Source organism: Sminthopsis crassicaudata, chromosome 4 (assembly GCF_048593235.1).
Source record: "Sminthopsis crassicaudata isolate SCR6 chromosome 4, ASM4859323v1, whole genome shotgun sequence".
Lineage (NCBI taxonomy): Eukaryota > Metazoa > Chordata > Mammalia > Dasyuromorphia > Dasyuridae > Sminthopsis > Sminthopsis crassicaudata.
Window position 1 is genome coordinate 106,948,315 of NC_133620.1, and position 15,281 is coordinate 106,963,595.

At 34.9% G+C, this 15,281-nt stretch overlaps 1 protein-coding gene across 4 annotated transcripts in view; it reads left to right on the forward strand.

Annotated features, from left to right (window-relative positions):
• The window catches only part of RCOR3 (REST corepressor 3), a 50,629-nt gene extending 44,163 nt beyond the window's left edge, over positions 1–6,466 (forward strand). For 3 of the 4 annotated variants that reach the window (XM_074309080.1, XM_074309079.1, XM_074309081.1), the window contains 2 exons: positions 2,934–3,175; positions 3,611–6,466. In XM_074309080.1, the coding sequence (XP_074165181.1) occupies positions 2,934–3,175; positions 3,611–3,955 (587 nt within the window). In that variant the 3' untranslated portion in view covers positions 3,956–6,466. The remainder of the gene's footprint in view (positions 1–2,933; positions 3,176–3,610) is intronic. The other variant, XM_074309082.1, reaches the window with a different exon arrangement.
• The last annotated feature ends 8,815 nt before the right edge of the window (positions 6,467–15,281 follow it).

Sequence of the window (15,281 nt, forward strand, 5' to 3'; positions counted from 1 at the left end):
GTTTATATATATATATATATATAAACTATATAGTTTATATATATATATATATATATATATATATATATATATATATATATATACTGACACATTTACATGTGTAGTTATAGATATATATGAGAATGTGTGTGTGTGTGTGTGTGTGTGTGTGTGTGTGTGTGTGTGTATGCCATGTACAATAAGGAAATACATAATAGGGAATGAAGCCACAAAGTTCCAGTTCTTTCAAGCAGTATTTTATGCCCACTGCTGTTGAAAATAATGTGGCATAACACTATAGTATTAAGAATCTGGGTAGTTAACTGGCTTAGTGTTTAGAGTACTGGATCTGGGACCTGAGTTCAAATTTGACCTCTGATGTTTATTAGCTGTGTGATCCTAGGCAAGTCACTTAACCCCTGTTTGCCTTAATTCACTGGGGAAGGAAATGACAAACCACTCCAGTATCTTTGCCAAGTAAACCACCACAGACAGTGTGGTCCATGGAGTCACAAAAAGTCAGATGTGACTAAAAGATTAACAGACAACACATCAAGAGCTTATTTTATTCTCCTTCATACAATGATGAACTTAGTTTCATTTTTCACTTATGCCCAATTTTTGCTTATGTTGAATTAATAAGCCCTTAGAGCTTGATTTTTATTGCTTTCATTCTTGCCTCTTTTATTACTGAAGTTCTGACTTCCTATCATACTGGCTACCAAGTAAGGAGACTAAAATATCTGATTTTCCCCCCCTAACTTGAACTAAATGCCTTCTTCATGAAGCTTCCATCTTTAAGATGATTTAGTGATACTAGGTCTTTATCCCAAAGAGATCATAAAAAAGGGAAAGGGACCTGCATATGCAAAATATGTGTAGCAGTCTTTGTCGTGGTGGCAAAACAATGTAAATTAAGGGGATATTAGTTGGGAAATGGCTAAAAAAAATGTAGTCTATGAATGTAATGGAATACTACTTTGCAATAAGAAATGATGAACAGGAAGACTTATACAAACTGATGCAAAGTGAAATGAGCAGAACCAGGAAAACATTGTAGACAGCATCAGCAACATTGTAGAATGATCAACTATGCATGACTGCTCTTTTCAGCAATACAATGATCTGAGTACAAAGGATTAAGGAAGAAAAATACTGTCTACATCCAGATAAATAACTGATGGACTCTAAACGCAGATCAAATCATTTTTTTCCACTTTATTCTTTTTCATAGGTTTTTTTTTCCCATTTTGATCTGTTTCTTCTTTTACAACCGTGACATGTTTTACATAGCACATATTTAATCTATATCACATTGCCTACCATTTTGATAGAAGGGAAGAGAGAGAAAGGAAGGAGAAAAATTTGGAACTTAAAATTTTGTAAAAATGAATCCTAAATATTGTCATGAATTGTAATTGAGAAAAATAATATAATGAACTTATTTCTTTTAAATGTTATTATTTAAAGTTTTGAGTTCCAAATGCTATTTTTTCTTACCTTAACCTTCCCCCTTTGTTAGATGGTAAACAGATATAGGTTATATTTGTGCAATTATGTATAATATTGCCATCTTAGTCATTTTATACAAGAAGACCCAAATAAAAGAAAAAATAAAAAAGTGTTTTATTCTGTGTTCCAACATCATCCATTCTTTTTCTGGAGGCAGATAATAAACTTCTTCATTAGTCCTTTGGGAAGGTCTTGGAACATTTTATTTCTGAGAATAGCCAAGTCATTCACAGTTCTTCATTGAATAATATTGCTATTGCTGTGTACAATGTTCTCCTGGTTCTCTGAACTTACTCTTAAAAGATGAAGTTTCCTCCAAGGCAATCCCAATAAACTTTGGATAGAAAATGTCATCTGCATCCAGAAAAAGAACTATGGAGATTGAATGTAAATCAACACATACTATTATGTTCACTTTTTTTTTCTTTTCCCTTATTTTCTGATTTTTGTCTCCCAATATGATTCATCAAGAAATGTTTTTTTAAAAATAATAAAATAAAAAAGATAAAGTTCCTTAGCGTAGATAATGCTAGAAAAATAATTGAGAACTCAGCAAAATATTTTAAGTGGATAAATTTTAATTTTATTGCCATATTTAACTTCTTTAATGGAAAATACACTTTCCTATATATGTAGCAACCTATTTTTTAAAAAGCTATTGGTGGCATTCCCCTGTATAATTGCAAAGACCACAAAGTGAGCAGTAATCAAAAATAGTATCTTAAATTTTATACCTAGGAATCCTTTATGGACACAGTCTACAGATTTGCTTGGATGTTTGTTTTACCTTCAATATTATGGTTGTTGACAATGTTCATAACTTAGCACAATGATTTAATTAAATGCTTTTTATTATGACAATAAGCCTTCACATTTTACATTTAAATTCTGACACATACACCTTTTTCTTTTTTCTCATAATACCCTAGTAGTACCAGCAAATATTAGTAGTGTACAATAAAGTAAAATACCAAAAAAATTAGTGTACAATAAAATAAAAACATAAATTATTTTCTAGGAGGAAAATTCTAGCTAGTTGTTCAGTTTTCTTTTAAGTAAGACAAAATGGCCTATTCCTATCCAAGTTTGTGTATAATGTTGCTCAGATTTAGCTGACCGTGCAGGCCATTAGCGATAAAAGTGAATGTGACATCGACAATGAAGCAAAGAATTCACTGTTTTACGGTAAATGGACTGCAGTTGGAAGCTCAAGGGAGAGGATTGGATAAAAATATTTTAAAGACTGGTAAGTTGTGAATGTTTAGTAGAAGGCAAGTAGCTGGCTCAAAGTTAAGTAACAAAAATGTTCATCCCGTGACCCTGGCTTAACAAATCAGATTTATCAACACTGGTAACTTGTATGTGTGCATGATGTGTATAGTACACAAAGCTTTCCTTATCGATTGTTCCTTCACAGGTGTATTATTTACTTTGCCTTCCAGGTGTCCGCAAATATGGTAAAGATTTTCAAGCTATTGCAGATGTAATTGGCAACAAGACTGTTGGCCAAGTGAAGAACTTCTTTGTAAACTACAGGCGTCGGTTTAACTTAGAGGAGGTATTGCAGGAGTGGGAAGCAGAACAAGGAACCCAGGCTTCTAATGGTGATGCTTCTACCTTAGGGGAGGAGACAAAAGGTGCTTCTAATGGGCCCTCAGGAAAGAGCACTGATGAAGAAGAGGAGGTGTGTTTGTCTATGAGATCTGAGCTAATATGAGTTGAGGAATAGCATTTCATGTGGTGTATCATAAGGTTAATTTATCAGGGGACTGGCAAATGAGCATGAAAGGATGACAATACACTTACTCAGTGGTACATTTCTCATGACTGTTGAGTCATAACATGTAGAGAGCTGATTCTGGAAGATTGGAAAGTGTATTGTTCTTTCATAGTCTTATTTTTATTTCCTCTGTTAAAATTATTTACTAATAAAGATGCTTGCCTGGTAGCTTCATTGCTTTTGTTTGTTTTGAATTTATTTTTAAAATATACATAAAACTTGCGCTTCCAACAATGCAGGTATTATATTTTTTGTATTCTCTGTAACAGCCCAAACTATATTTCATTGAGCCCTGCAGGGATCAGCATCTCATGAAGGTATTTGTTTCCTTTTCTATAGGCACAGACCATTCAGGCTACCCAGGCTCTGGGCCCATCACCTCCTGCCCCAGCTTCCACTCCAACTCCAGCAGCCCCCATTGCCACTCTGAACCAGCCTCCACCACTGCTTCGTCCAACACTTCCTGCTGCCCCAGCTCTCCATCGGCAGCCTCCACCACTCCAGCAGCAGGCCCGCTTCATTCAACCTCGGCCAACTCTCAATCAGCCTCCCCCACCTCTCATTCGCCCTGCTAATTCCATGCCTCCCCGTCTAAACCCAAGACCAGTTTTGTCGACAGTTGGTGGCCAACAGCCACCTTCACTGATTGGAATTCAGACAGACTCACAGTCTTCAATGCATTAAGGAGATGAAGTTGGACAGAGCTGCAGTAACTTCTAGTCCCACCAGAATGCCAGCACTTGTCTGGCTGTTGAAAAAGAGAGGAAGGGGAAAACCTTTCTAGATCTTGAAGCAGAAAGTTTCAGAGTGAGGCTGCAAGTCAATATGTGTTGTAATGAAACAACATAAGTGAACGTCTACAAAATTTTTCAGTGCACCAGACTAAAATAATACACAACATGAAGCCTCCAATTAGCCCTTTTTTCTATGAATATTTGTTCAAGGAAATTTCCCACAAAAGAAAAAAAAAAAAAAGATTGTGTTCTGTGCACCGAGGTTGTTTAATTTTTACTGTATTTATTTTACTGGAGTTCTTTATATTCCAATCTCTTTATATTCAAAGTTCATAGTACAAGAATATGTCTATTTAGAAATTGTGAAAACTCCATAGACTTTGAAATTAATGTGGAGTTTGGCTTTTTTTGTTTGCTTTCTCAGTTTAATTTTTTAAAAAATATTTTCCTATGTTAGGAGTGAAAGAATAAATAGCCTGCATTTCAGTTTTTGGCAAATGTTCTATAAGAAAATAGTACAATTCAATGCACCTTTTAAAAAAATGCAGCAGCTTGACTTTTTTTTTTTCCTCCAAAAGACATTGCATTCTTTCTAATGGAAATTTAGGATATATATATATGTATGTGTGTCTATATGTATATATCTATGCATTCCTTTGAAAGAAAGCAATTTAATCAATTGCAAAGCAATTACATGAAGCCACGAAGAATGTACTGAATTTATCCCTCTTAAGTGATGTTGGGTCTTAATACAAAGTTGAATTCCTCATATAAAGGTTATTGGCCCATCATCTACAGTAAGAGAGCTTACTACCAGTATTGGACTGATTCCTTTTACTTTTCATTTAAGAATGAGGGTATAATCTGTTAAAGTATACTGTCTTTGTTTAACTCCTTTTAAAACAAATTATTTTAAGAACATTTTTCCCCTAAATTGTTAAATGCTACATGCTTTAAACCAATAGTTGCATGTAACAGCTACTATTTGGAAGCTATAGAAGAGAGTGTAATTTTATTATGTGAAGGAGGTGGCTATGAAAAGTTATCTTTTTGAAACTTGGGTTTTCTGAACTAAAAATTGCCCCCCTCTCATTTCATATGTTTTATCTTTTAATGTTTTATTGATCAATCTCCAATGTGCTATTTGGATGCATTTGTGAGTGTTCTTGCAGCACATGAGCTTTGTCTAGGATTTAATCATCAAAATTATTTGTTTAAAAATTAAGAATTTGATATATGATATCTAAAGATATATCCAGTGTGTTCATTAATTGTGCTGTTAACTAAAATAGAAGTGCTGAGAGCCTTTGTTAAGGCACCACTATCTGTAACCTTTTCCAATCATTATGTAATTATCAAGTACCTGCTAAGTGCTCTGTAGCACCATGTGATGAAAGATAGTGTTTCAACAGTCACAGTTTTGATATAGAAATTTTGAATTCATTATTGGAATCATGACATTGAAAAGGGATGGGCTTTATGAATATAGTGAAATTTAAGGTTAAATTTATAATTTTTTAGCCTTAAGTGCATTCTCATAGCAGAATTTCTTTAGCTGATCCAAAAACAATTCCTAATAACCCTTATATTATAGAGAGCTGATTTTTTCTGACATATTGGAAAATCAACCTATTGGGTTCTTCAATGCCTTGAAGCCAGTCTAAATTTTCCTGATTGGTTTTGATGCTAAAAGGTACTACCACCTTTAACATGGGTCTTTAAAGTTTACTTTAGAAGCAGTTTTCCCAAATACTATAACTTTTTCAAGTAGTGCCAGTTTTTGACTATTGGAATAACTAAATATATTCCTGACTTCTTAAAGAAACCAGATGAAATCTAACCCGTCTCCAAATTCTTAATTTTCAAAAATCCACTTAGAGCATTTTGAACTTAAAATAACTGTTGGAGACAGTTACAGCATCTTAAGGAAAGGTATCTAAAGTATTTTTTTTAAGTATTTAGATTGACTCTCACAAATGTGCACACTATACCTTTGCAACCTTTTTTGTCTTGTCTCTTGTCAATAGAACTTCAGTATACAGTATGTGGGGTGTGTCAGTAAAGTTGGTCAACACCAGCATCTAACAAGCTTTTAGTACTTCGTGATTCAGTCAAAATCTGTTCTTTCCCAGACTTGGGCCAAGGTGCTGTATCTGAGGGATGTGCTACAATTTGATTTACATACATTAGAGCACATAGTAGGGAAATCTTAGCTTCAGTAGTAACATGACAAATGTATATAGTGAAATGTCTTTTTTATTGTGTGCTTTGCATATTATGTAAATACTTTGCACGTCTTCCCCCACTCCCATCCTCCTTTTTTTCTTTGTTCTGTCTCTTTTTTCTTTTTTTTTTTCTTTTCTCTCTTTTTTTTTTTTTTTTTTTTTTTGGTTAAAGCAGTGTTTGGCCTAAAAGAGTGATATGCTTGCTGCTTAATCAAAGGATTAAAAATTTAAAGAAGTCTGTGTCTTCTATTTTTATATAATTTAGCACCATGTGAACAAATTAGAATCTTTTTACTGTGAAACTTTATATTAAGGAAAGACATCAAAATACCTAAAATTACCATTTTTGTTCATTTCAGGGTGAAACATTTTGCAAACTAAATAACTTTGGTAACTTCTAAGAAATCACCAAAGTATTTTTCTGCTTATTTAAAAAAAATAAATGACATGTTGACACCTCTAATAAATGTAACAAATTGTATGTTCTGCATGTATTATCCTCAATGTGATTGGATGAGGAAATTAAACTTTTTTTTTTTTTTTAGTTATTAAAGTGGCAAATACAGGTTTTAAAAATCAAGTTGAATAGTTTTAAGGTTAAGAGAACAGCAAGCTAAGACAATGTGATATTTTTCTTTGACATTGTTATTTATGATTCAGTGCCCTAGTAAGCCACCACATATCATGAGGCTTTAATAATGAAATGTTGGAATTTATGAAAAAAATTAACTGGTAACATGATTTTCTTTCATCAGTCTCCAGTCTTCTACACAGTTTCTGACAAACACTGACACATTTTTGCAGGAGTACCAGAAACTCACTCTAGGGAGAAAAATAATCTAAAGAAGGGAACTCATCTAACACCTGTGTGCCATGCTTTTGTTGATTTTTGTTATTGGGTTTTAATCAGTATGTCTGTTATAATTTGCTTAACATTCAACAAGATTTTATTAAGCACCTACAATGTGCCAAGAACTAGTAGGTGTTGGAAGTATGTGTTCCTTTATTTTTTACTTTGTGCCACCAGAAAATGCATTACTATTACAGTATATTTTTTACTTTGATACATTTAATTTTCTAGGTCAAATCAGTAAGCATTTATGAAGTGTTGAGTTCTGAGGGTACTTAAAAAGGTGGTAACAAACAGCCCCTGTTCTTAAGGAACTCACAATTTGGAAAAAAGAACATGCAAACAATGATGTATCTATATATTCGGGGCAAACTGGAAATAATCAGAGAGGAGCTAGTTTTAAAGGGGTGGACTTAGCTTTTTTTCCAGAAGGTAAGATTTTAACTGAAATTTGAAGGAAGCCAGGAGATGAAGGTGAGAAGAGAAAATTTCAGGCTCCAAGAAAAGCCATTAAAAGATGCTTAGAGATAGAATGTTGTGTTGGAGGAAAGGCAAGGAGGGTGGAGTCAAGTATATGAAACTTGGAAAGGTAAAAGGGCTAGATTTAAAAGCCAAGAGAATTCTATACTTGATCCTGGAGATAATAGCTAGATGGTGGAATTTATTGAATTGGGAGTGTTGTGCTCCAACCTTCTCTTAAGAAAGATCACTTGGAGTACAGGATGTTCTGAAGCAGGTAGAAAGTTGAGGCAGTGACACCAAATAAAAGACTCCATATTGAATTGTGTGGTAATGAGGACCTGCATCAAGTGGTGGCAGTTTGAGAGAGAAAAGGCTTTCTAGAAGAGATGTTCAAAGGTAGACTCACCTAGGTGACAGCAGATAGAGTGCCTAGCACAGAATCATCTTCCTGAGCTCAAATCTGTCTGTTACTCTGAGCAAGTGACTTAATCCTGTACTACAGTTTCCTCATCTATAAAATAAGCTGGAGAAAGAAATGATTAAATTGCTCCAGTATCGTGAAGAAAATCTCTAATGGAGTCATCAAGAATTGGACATGAAATGATGGAACAACATGGTGCTAAGAACTGAAGATAACAAAAACCAGTTACTACCCCTTAGAAGCTTATAGGCTACTGTGGATAGGCAGCATACAAGAGTGATTACAAAAATAGTTTGGGGGGAGGGGAGGAGGAGCAGTGTGGGAGGTGATAGGCAGGGCAGAGTATTATTCATTAGATAAGGGAAGGAATCCCATGCTCTAAGATCCTAAGTGATGGTGGAACTGGTGGTTTGAAGAGAAATGAAAGCTAGACATTTGGGAATTATATCCAATGGGGAAATAGTTCATCTTCCTGGGACTCACTAAGAAAATAACAAAAAGGGAGTCCAGGAGAGTCTTGGGTGACATCCACACATAGGAAATGACTCGGGAAAATGGATAATGCTGTTGAAAAGGAGACAAAAGAACCAGGAAAGAGCAGTGAATGTCATGAAAACCTGAGTATCCAGGAGGAGGAGATGGTCAATAAGGTCAATGCTGCAAATGAATCAAGAATATTGAAGATTGGGAAAAAGAATATCATTGGAAATGTTTAAAAAGACTGTGGAGAGCAATTTTGGTTGAGTAGTGGTCTATATGGGCACGGGCTTCCAAAATAAGTGAAGATAAGGTGCAGATAACTCTAGGAGTTTGGTGGTGAGATCGAAAAGCTAGGTCCAAAAAAATTTTTTTGTTTGTTTTTTAAAGATAGCTCTGAACAGGATTACCGAGAGGAAGGAAGAAAGCAATTGATGAGGAAAGATTGGAAACATTTGAGAGGATCAACTATGGCCTCAAGGAAAAATTTAGGCATTCCCCCTAGTTAAAGGAAATGTGATTCATTGTGTAGTGCAAAAGGTAATAAGAGAAAATGTAGTCCTAGAAGCAAGCATAAAGGATGTTTTTATTATGTACCGGTAGAGTAAGACAATACTGCTATTGCACTCATTTATTTAATACATTTATTGAGCACCTATTTTGCTCAGTGCACTATGATAATAAGCACTGGAATGATAAAAAAGACACACCCCTGACCTCCAAGTTGATGCTCTAGTAGGGGAGGTAAGGCATGTTCTCAAAGAACTAAAATGCAAGATAGAAGTGTCTATAAAGTTTAATAGAGTTCACTGGAAAAAGAGATTGCTTCCCATATTAATCTGGGCCTTAAAAATGAATAAGATTTCAACAAATGAAGATGGAGTTGGGAAAATCAGAGCCAGGCATTCTGTCATTCAGTTAATGAGGAATTGGTATCATGATTCTTTTGAGAATAGTAGCATCAATGGGGCAGCTAAATGGCCTAATGGATAGAACACTAAGCCTGAAGTCAGAAGGATCTGGATTCAAATCTGATCTCAGACATTTAACGATGTATGAGCCTGGGCAAGTCACTTAAACCCAACTGCCTCGCCAAAAAAAAAAAAGAGAGAGAGAAAATAATAATACTCAAATAAAAATAATCCTCTTCCCCTTCCATCCCCCACCAGCCCTCACTTGAAATGACCTTACTGCCTTGGAAATCTCTACCATCAATAATTTTAAGGATAAGTGAACACATCAATTCCAAAATAACCTTCTCTCTTCCATCTGCCTTCACTTTTTTCTTCTTCCTCTCTCTCAGCAGAGGACTGAATTTCATAATTAACTAAAAAAAAAAAATTATGATCATCCATTGTGAACTGCTTCCCAATTCTCCCCTTCAAAACACCTCAGTGCTGTTTCCCTCTCTACTTCCAGAATGAACAAATTCTAGCCTGAAGAATAGGGTGGCCTTTCTCTTTACTGGAGCCAACTCATTCTGTGACTATTTTTGATCCCTTCTTCTCTCACCTCCTTTAGGAGCCTAATTTTCAAGTTTTACCCAATGGCTTCTTCTATTCTTCCCATAAATGTGATCAAATCCTTCTCATCCTTAAAAAAGCTTTCTTTCAACTATGTCCAAAGGGCTATCAAACTGTGCATACCCTTTGATCTAGCAGTGTCTACTGGGCCTGTATCCCAAAGAGATCTTTAAGGGAAAAGACCCACATGTGCAAAAATGTTTGTGGCAGCCCTTTTTTGTAGTGGCTAGAAACTGAAAACTGAGTGGATATCAATCTGTCTAAGAATAGCTGACAATTTATGGTATATGAATATTATGGAATATTATTGTTCTATAAGAAATGATCAACTGGATGATTTCAGAGAGGCCTGGAGAGACTTACGTGAACTGATGCTGAGTGAAGTTCATAGAACCAAGAGAACATTGTATATAGCAACAACAAAATTATACAATTATCAGTTCTGATGGACATCGTGTTGTTCAACAATGAGGTGATTCAGGCCAATTCCAATAGACTTATGATGGACAGAGCCATCTGCATCCAGAAAAAAAGACTATGGGAACTATAGAGCACAGCATAGTATTTTTACCATTTTTGTTGTTTGCTTGCTCTTTGCTTTCTTTCTCATTTTTTCCCTTTTGATCTGATTTTTCTTGTGCAGCACTATAAATGTGGAAATATGTATAGAAAAATTGTACATGTTTAACATATATTGGATTGATAACTCTAGGGAACAAAACTGTTTCAAGAGGGAATGTTGAAAACTGTCTTTGCATATATTTTGAAAATAAAAAGCTATTATTATTTTTTTTTAAATGTGCAATGATCAACTTGGTAACAAAGATATTCTCAAGAGTTAAACATATCATCTTCCCAAATAGGGATATAAACATTTTAACCTTTAAAAAACATAAAGTTAATTTTTTCTTCCCTTTTTCCCTTTTTATACTTCTCTTCAGTTCTGTATTTTCTGTTCAGCTCTGGTCTTTTCATCAAAAAACAAACAAACAAACAAAAACTAATTCCCTATTTCATTGAATGTCCATCTTTTTCCCTGAAAAATAATGCTTAATCTTGCTGGATAGTTGATTCTTGGCTGCAGTCCAAGTTCCTTTGTCCTCTAGAATATCATATTTCAGGTCCTTTGATCCTTTAAAGTGGAAGCTGGGCAATCCTCATTGTGGCTCCTTGATATTTGGATTGTTTCTTTCTGGTTGCTTGTAGTGTTTTCTCCTTGATCTGATAATTCTGATAACTTCCAATGACAGACTTGGTTTTTTTCAGTCATTCAGTGACCCAAGGCAATTTCATTAAACTTTGGATGGAAAACACCATCAGCATCCAGAGTGAGAACTATGGAAACTAGATATAAATGCTACTATGTTCACTTTTTTTTTTTTCCTTCTCTCATGGTTTTTCCCTTTTGTTCTGATTTTTCTCTCCCAATATTATTCATAAGGAAGTATGTTTTTAAAAATGAGTATACATAAAAAAAGAGTATACATGTATAACTTTTTAAAATGTTGGGTTTTTTATATGTAACTTGGGAAATTATAAATGTTTTACAATCCTAATTCTTTCAAAAAAGAAAGCCTTCCTTCAATCCTACCATCTCCTCAAATTATTGCCCTTATCTCTCTTCCCTCTTGTAGCCAAATTCATAGAAAAAGCTGTCCTCTGAACCACAACATAGCATTTTCAATCCCTCTATTTTTGTCTGCTTGCGTTTTTGATTTCCTTCTCAGGTTAATTTTACCTTATTTCTAAGTCTGATTTTTCTTGTGCAGCAAAATAACTGTATGGACATGTAAACATATATTGTATTTAACATATACTTTAACATATTTAACATGTATTGATCTACCTGCCATCTGGGGGAGGGGCTGGGGGGGAAGGAGGGAAAAAGTTGGAACAGAAGGTTTCATCTAGATATCTCTATTTGTGTGTCCCATAAATGTCTCATTATGAGTATTTCCAAAATAAAACTCATCTTCTCCTCAAGCACATGTTATTTATTTTGTTTTGCATTAATTACTTATATATATATATATATATATATATATATATATATATATATATATATATATGTTATTATTCTTTAAGAATAACATATTTCAGCTGTGTTTGTGCTTTTTCTTTTTTCTTTGTATTCAAGCACCTAAAAGCTTATAAAAATGAATTGATTAGCTCAGAGATTTTAGTGATGCCTTTGTACTTTACTTAAATTATGGTATGGAAAGTTTTCTAATGCTTATAGATCATAAAGTCATTGAATATTGCTATTCACCAGATATGATTCAGTTTCTATGCTTGAAGAAGCACTTAAGGGACTAAGATCATAATTACTTTGCTGAAATACTCCAAAATGATAAATTACATTCACTAGAAACACCAAGTAAACAGCATAAAAAAATTCTCTTTCCCAGGTCCATGATAACTAGTTACAGTTGATTTTACTCCCTCCCATTTCCAAGCTTGAAAAAAACATATCAAAAATAGGTTATTGTTGTCCATGTTCTGCTATGAAAAATCACTCCATGCTATATGCAGACTTTCACATGATTCCTTTTGTAAAGTTAAAAGTATTAAACTAGATTCATAAAAAATGTTCTTGATTAACATTGTAAAGGGCATATATATGGGTTCCAAATATTTTCCATGACACTCTCCAACCTCATCTTCATAAACTGCTTATCATCTTTTGCTTCTCTCTCCTACCCTATCGTGGAAAAAAAAAAAGATGAATTTACATGGATATCCCATAAGTATTTCAAACTCAATATGTCCAAAAAAAGAATTCATTTTCTTTCCCTCCAAATCCTCCCCTCTTCCAAATCTTTCTGTTATTATTGAGGGTATTACCATCCTCCCAATCACCAGATTCACTACTTGACCCTTCTCTCCCATTCACTATACCAATTTCAATATTTTGCCAAAAATAATTTTTACCTTTCCAACATCTTTTTTCTCCACTTATATAACTATCACTTAATGCCTGGACTTTTGATATAGCTTTCTGGTTGGTCACCCTACGGGTCTCACCTGACTCCGGTCCATCTTTCATTTTGCTGACAAAGTGATTTTTCTGTAGTATAGTTTTAATTGTGTCCCCCTTATACTCAATGAATTCTAGTAGCTATTACCTCCAGGATCAAATACCAAATCATTTACTGTTTAAAGTTCTTTACAACTTTGTTCCTTTTATATCTTTCTAAGCTTCTTACATTTGATTCCCCTTCATGTACCCAATACAGCAACATATACCTTCTTGCTGTTTTTCACATACAAACCTCCATATCTGAATTCCATGCTTTTTCACTACTTGTCTCTTATGCCTGAAATGCTTTCCCTCCTTGCTAACCCTCAAGATCTCCTGCTTCTTCAAGTTCAAATCCCAGCTTTTGCAGGAAGTGCAGTGAGAGGGAGACACAATTGTAAAACATTAATATTGGAAGGGGAAGAGAGCAAGTATGTATTAAGTACATACTATGTAGGACTTGTGAGGTTTCCATAGAGGGGTAACATTTCTGGGTGAGGGCTACTTAAACACCTTTGTTGTCTACCTGGCACTCAACTCTCACCAGTAGCTCCAAGAAGCTGTAGCATATAACTGCAGCAGAATAGGAAAATCCTACCTAGAAAAGAGAGTAGAATTCTTCTTCTGCCATGCTATAAGATTCGGGTTATCAATAAAGAAAGAATCCAAGTCAATCCAATAAACATTTTTTGATTGCTGACTAAATGTAAGACTGTGTGGTAAATACTAGGGATACAAAATTTAAAAACCAAAAGAAAGTGTTCAGGGTAGTTACATCCTATATAAATGTGAAGTAGAAGAAGACACATGTAAACAGATAAGAATAGACATGGTAATTTGAGAAGGGAAGAGACACTAACAACTAAGGCTCATGGAAAGACTTTGTATGAATTGATGTCAAGTCAAGTAGGCAGCACCAAAAGAATAATTTATAACATCAATATTGTAAAAGATGAATACTTTTGAAAAACGTAAGAAGCCTGATCAACTAAATGACCAACCATAATTAATATGGAAAAATAAAGAAGAAAGCTGCCCACCTTGTGACAGAAAGATGATGGACTTATATATAGAAATGTACTTTTGTATGTGACTAATGTGGAAATGAATATCCCCTTATGATAGGGGTTTTCTGTTTTTCTATTTGTCTCACTTTTCAGTTAGTGGGGGAAAGTGGGATACAAAAAGTGAATGTTTGAAAATTGAAGTAATATTTTTAGTCTAAAGAAATAGGGTAAAGGGAGGTTTCTGGAAAAATGGTGGAGTAGATCAAAGAGTTTCAAGTTTTCCAGATTTCCCCCCAAACATAACAAATTTGCACTAAAGGGCAAATATAGACTGGTGAAAAATCAAGAAGAGGTGGGGCAGAACAGGGTTTCTCCTGGCACAAGCCAAGAAGATCTGAAGAAAACCCTCAGGTGGGGATTAACTCAAGTGAGGTGCAAACATCTCTCAGTTAATATCTCAGAAACATCCTGTGGGGACCCTTGGGATGAACTGGGTCTGGCAGGTGCCTCAGCAGAAACCACCGAAACTTTCACTTCCAGGAGAGAGTGAGGAGTCAGAGTCGGGGATCTGAGTCTGGGAAGACTGAGTGGACCTCACTGACTGGGAATGTCAGACCCAGCTGTGCTGCTGAGACACAGCCCTACGTGGGAGGGAACCAACACACCTGGGAGTGCAGAGGCAATGGGACAGGGATGCTACTGACACCCTGCACTTGATGGAGGTCAGAGGAAAGAGTTGAAGTGAAGCTAGAGGCACCAACCCCAGCACATCACAATTAGAGGTGCTTACATTAATATTTCTCATTAAAAAAAAAAAAAATGAACCACAAAGAAGAAAGAACCCAACCATAGAAACTTACTTTGGGAACAGGGAAGACTGGGGTTTGTCTTCAGAGGAGGATACTGAAGTAAAAAAACTTCTATCCAAAAGAGTTAGATGAAATGATTTCCTGAGATTGACATGAACTGATGTTAAGTGAAATGAGGAAAACCAAGAAATCATTGTACACAGCAACAGCAATATCAGTTCTGATGGATGTGACTCTTCTCAACAATGAGATGATTCAGCCAGTTCCAATGATCTTATGAAGAGTCATCTATACCCAGAGGGGACTGTGGGAACTGTGTGGTGAACAAAGAATTAGAAACTGAGGGGTGCCCATCAACTGAGAAATGGCTGAATGAGCTATGATATATGAAAATGAATATGGAATACCCCTGTTCTATAAGAAATGATGAAGAGGATGGTTTCAAAAGGAAAAAAAAAAAACTGGGTGATGGTATAAAGTAAG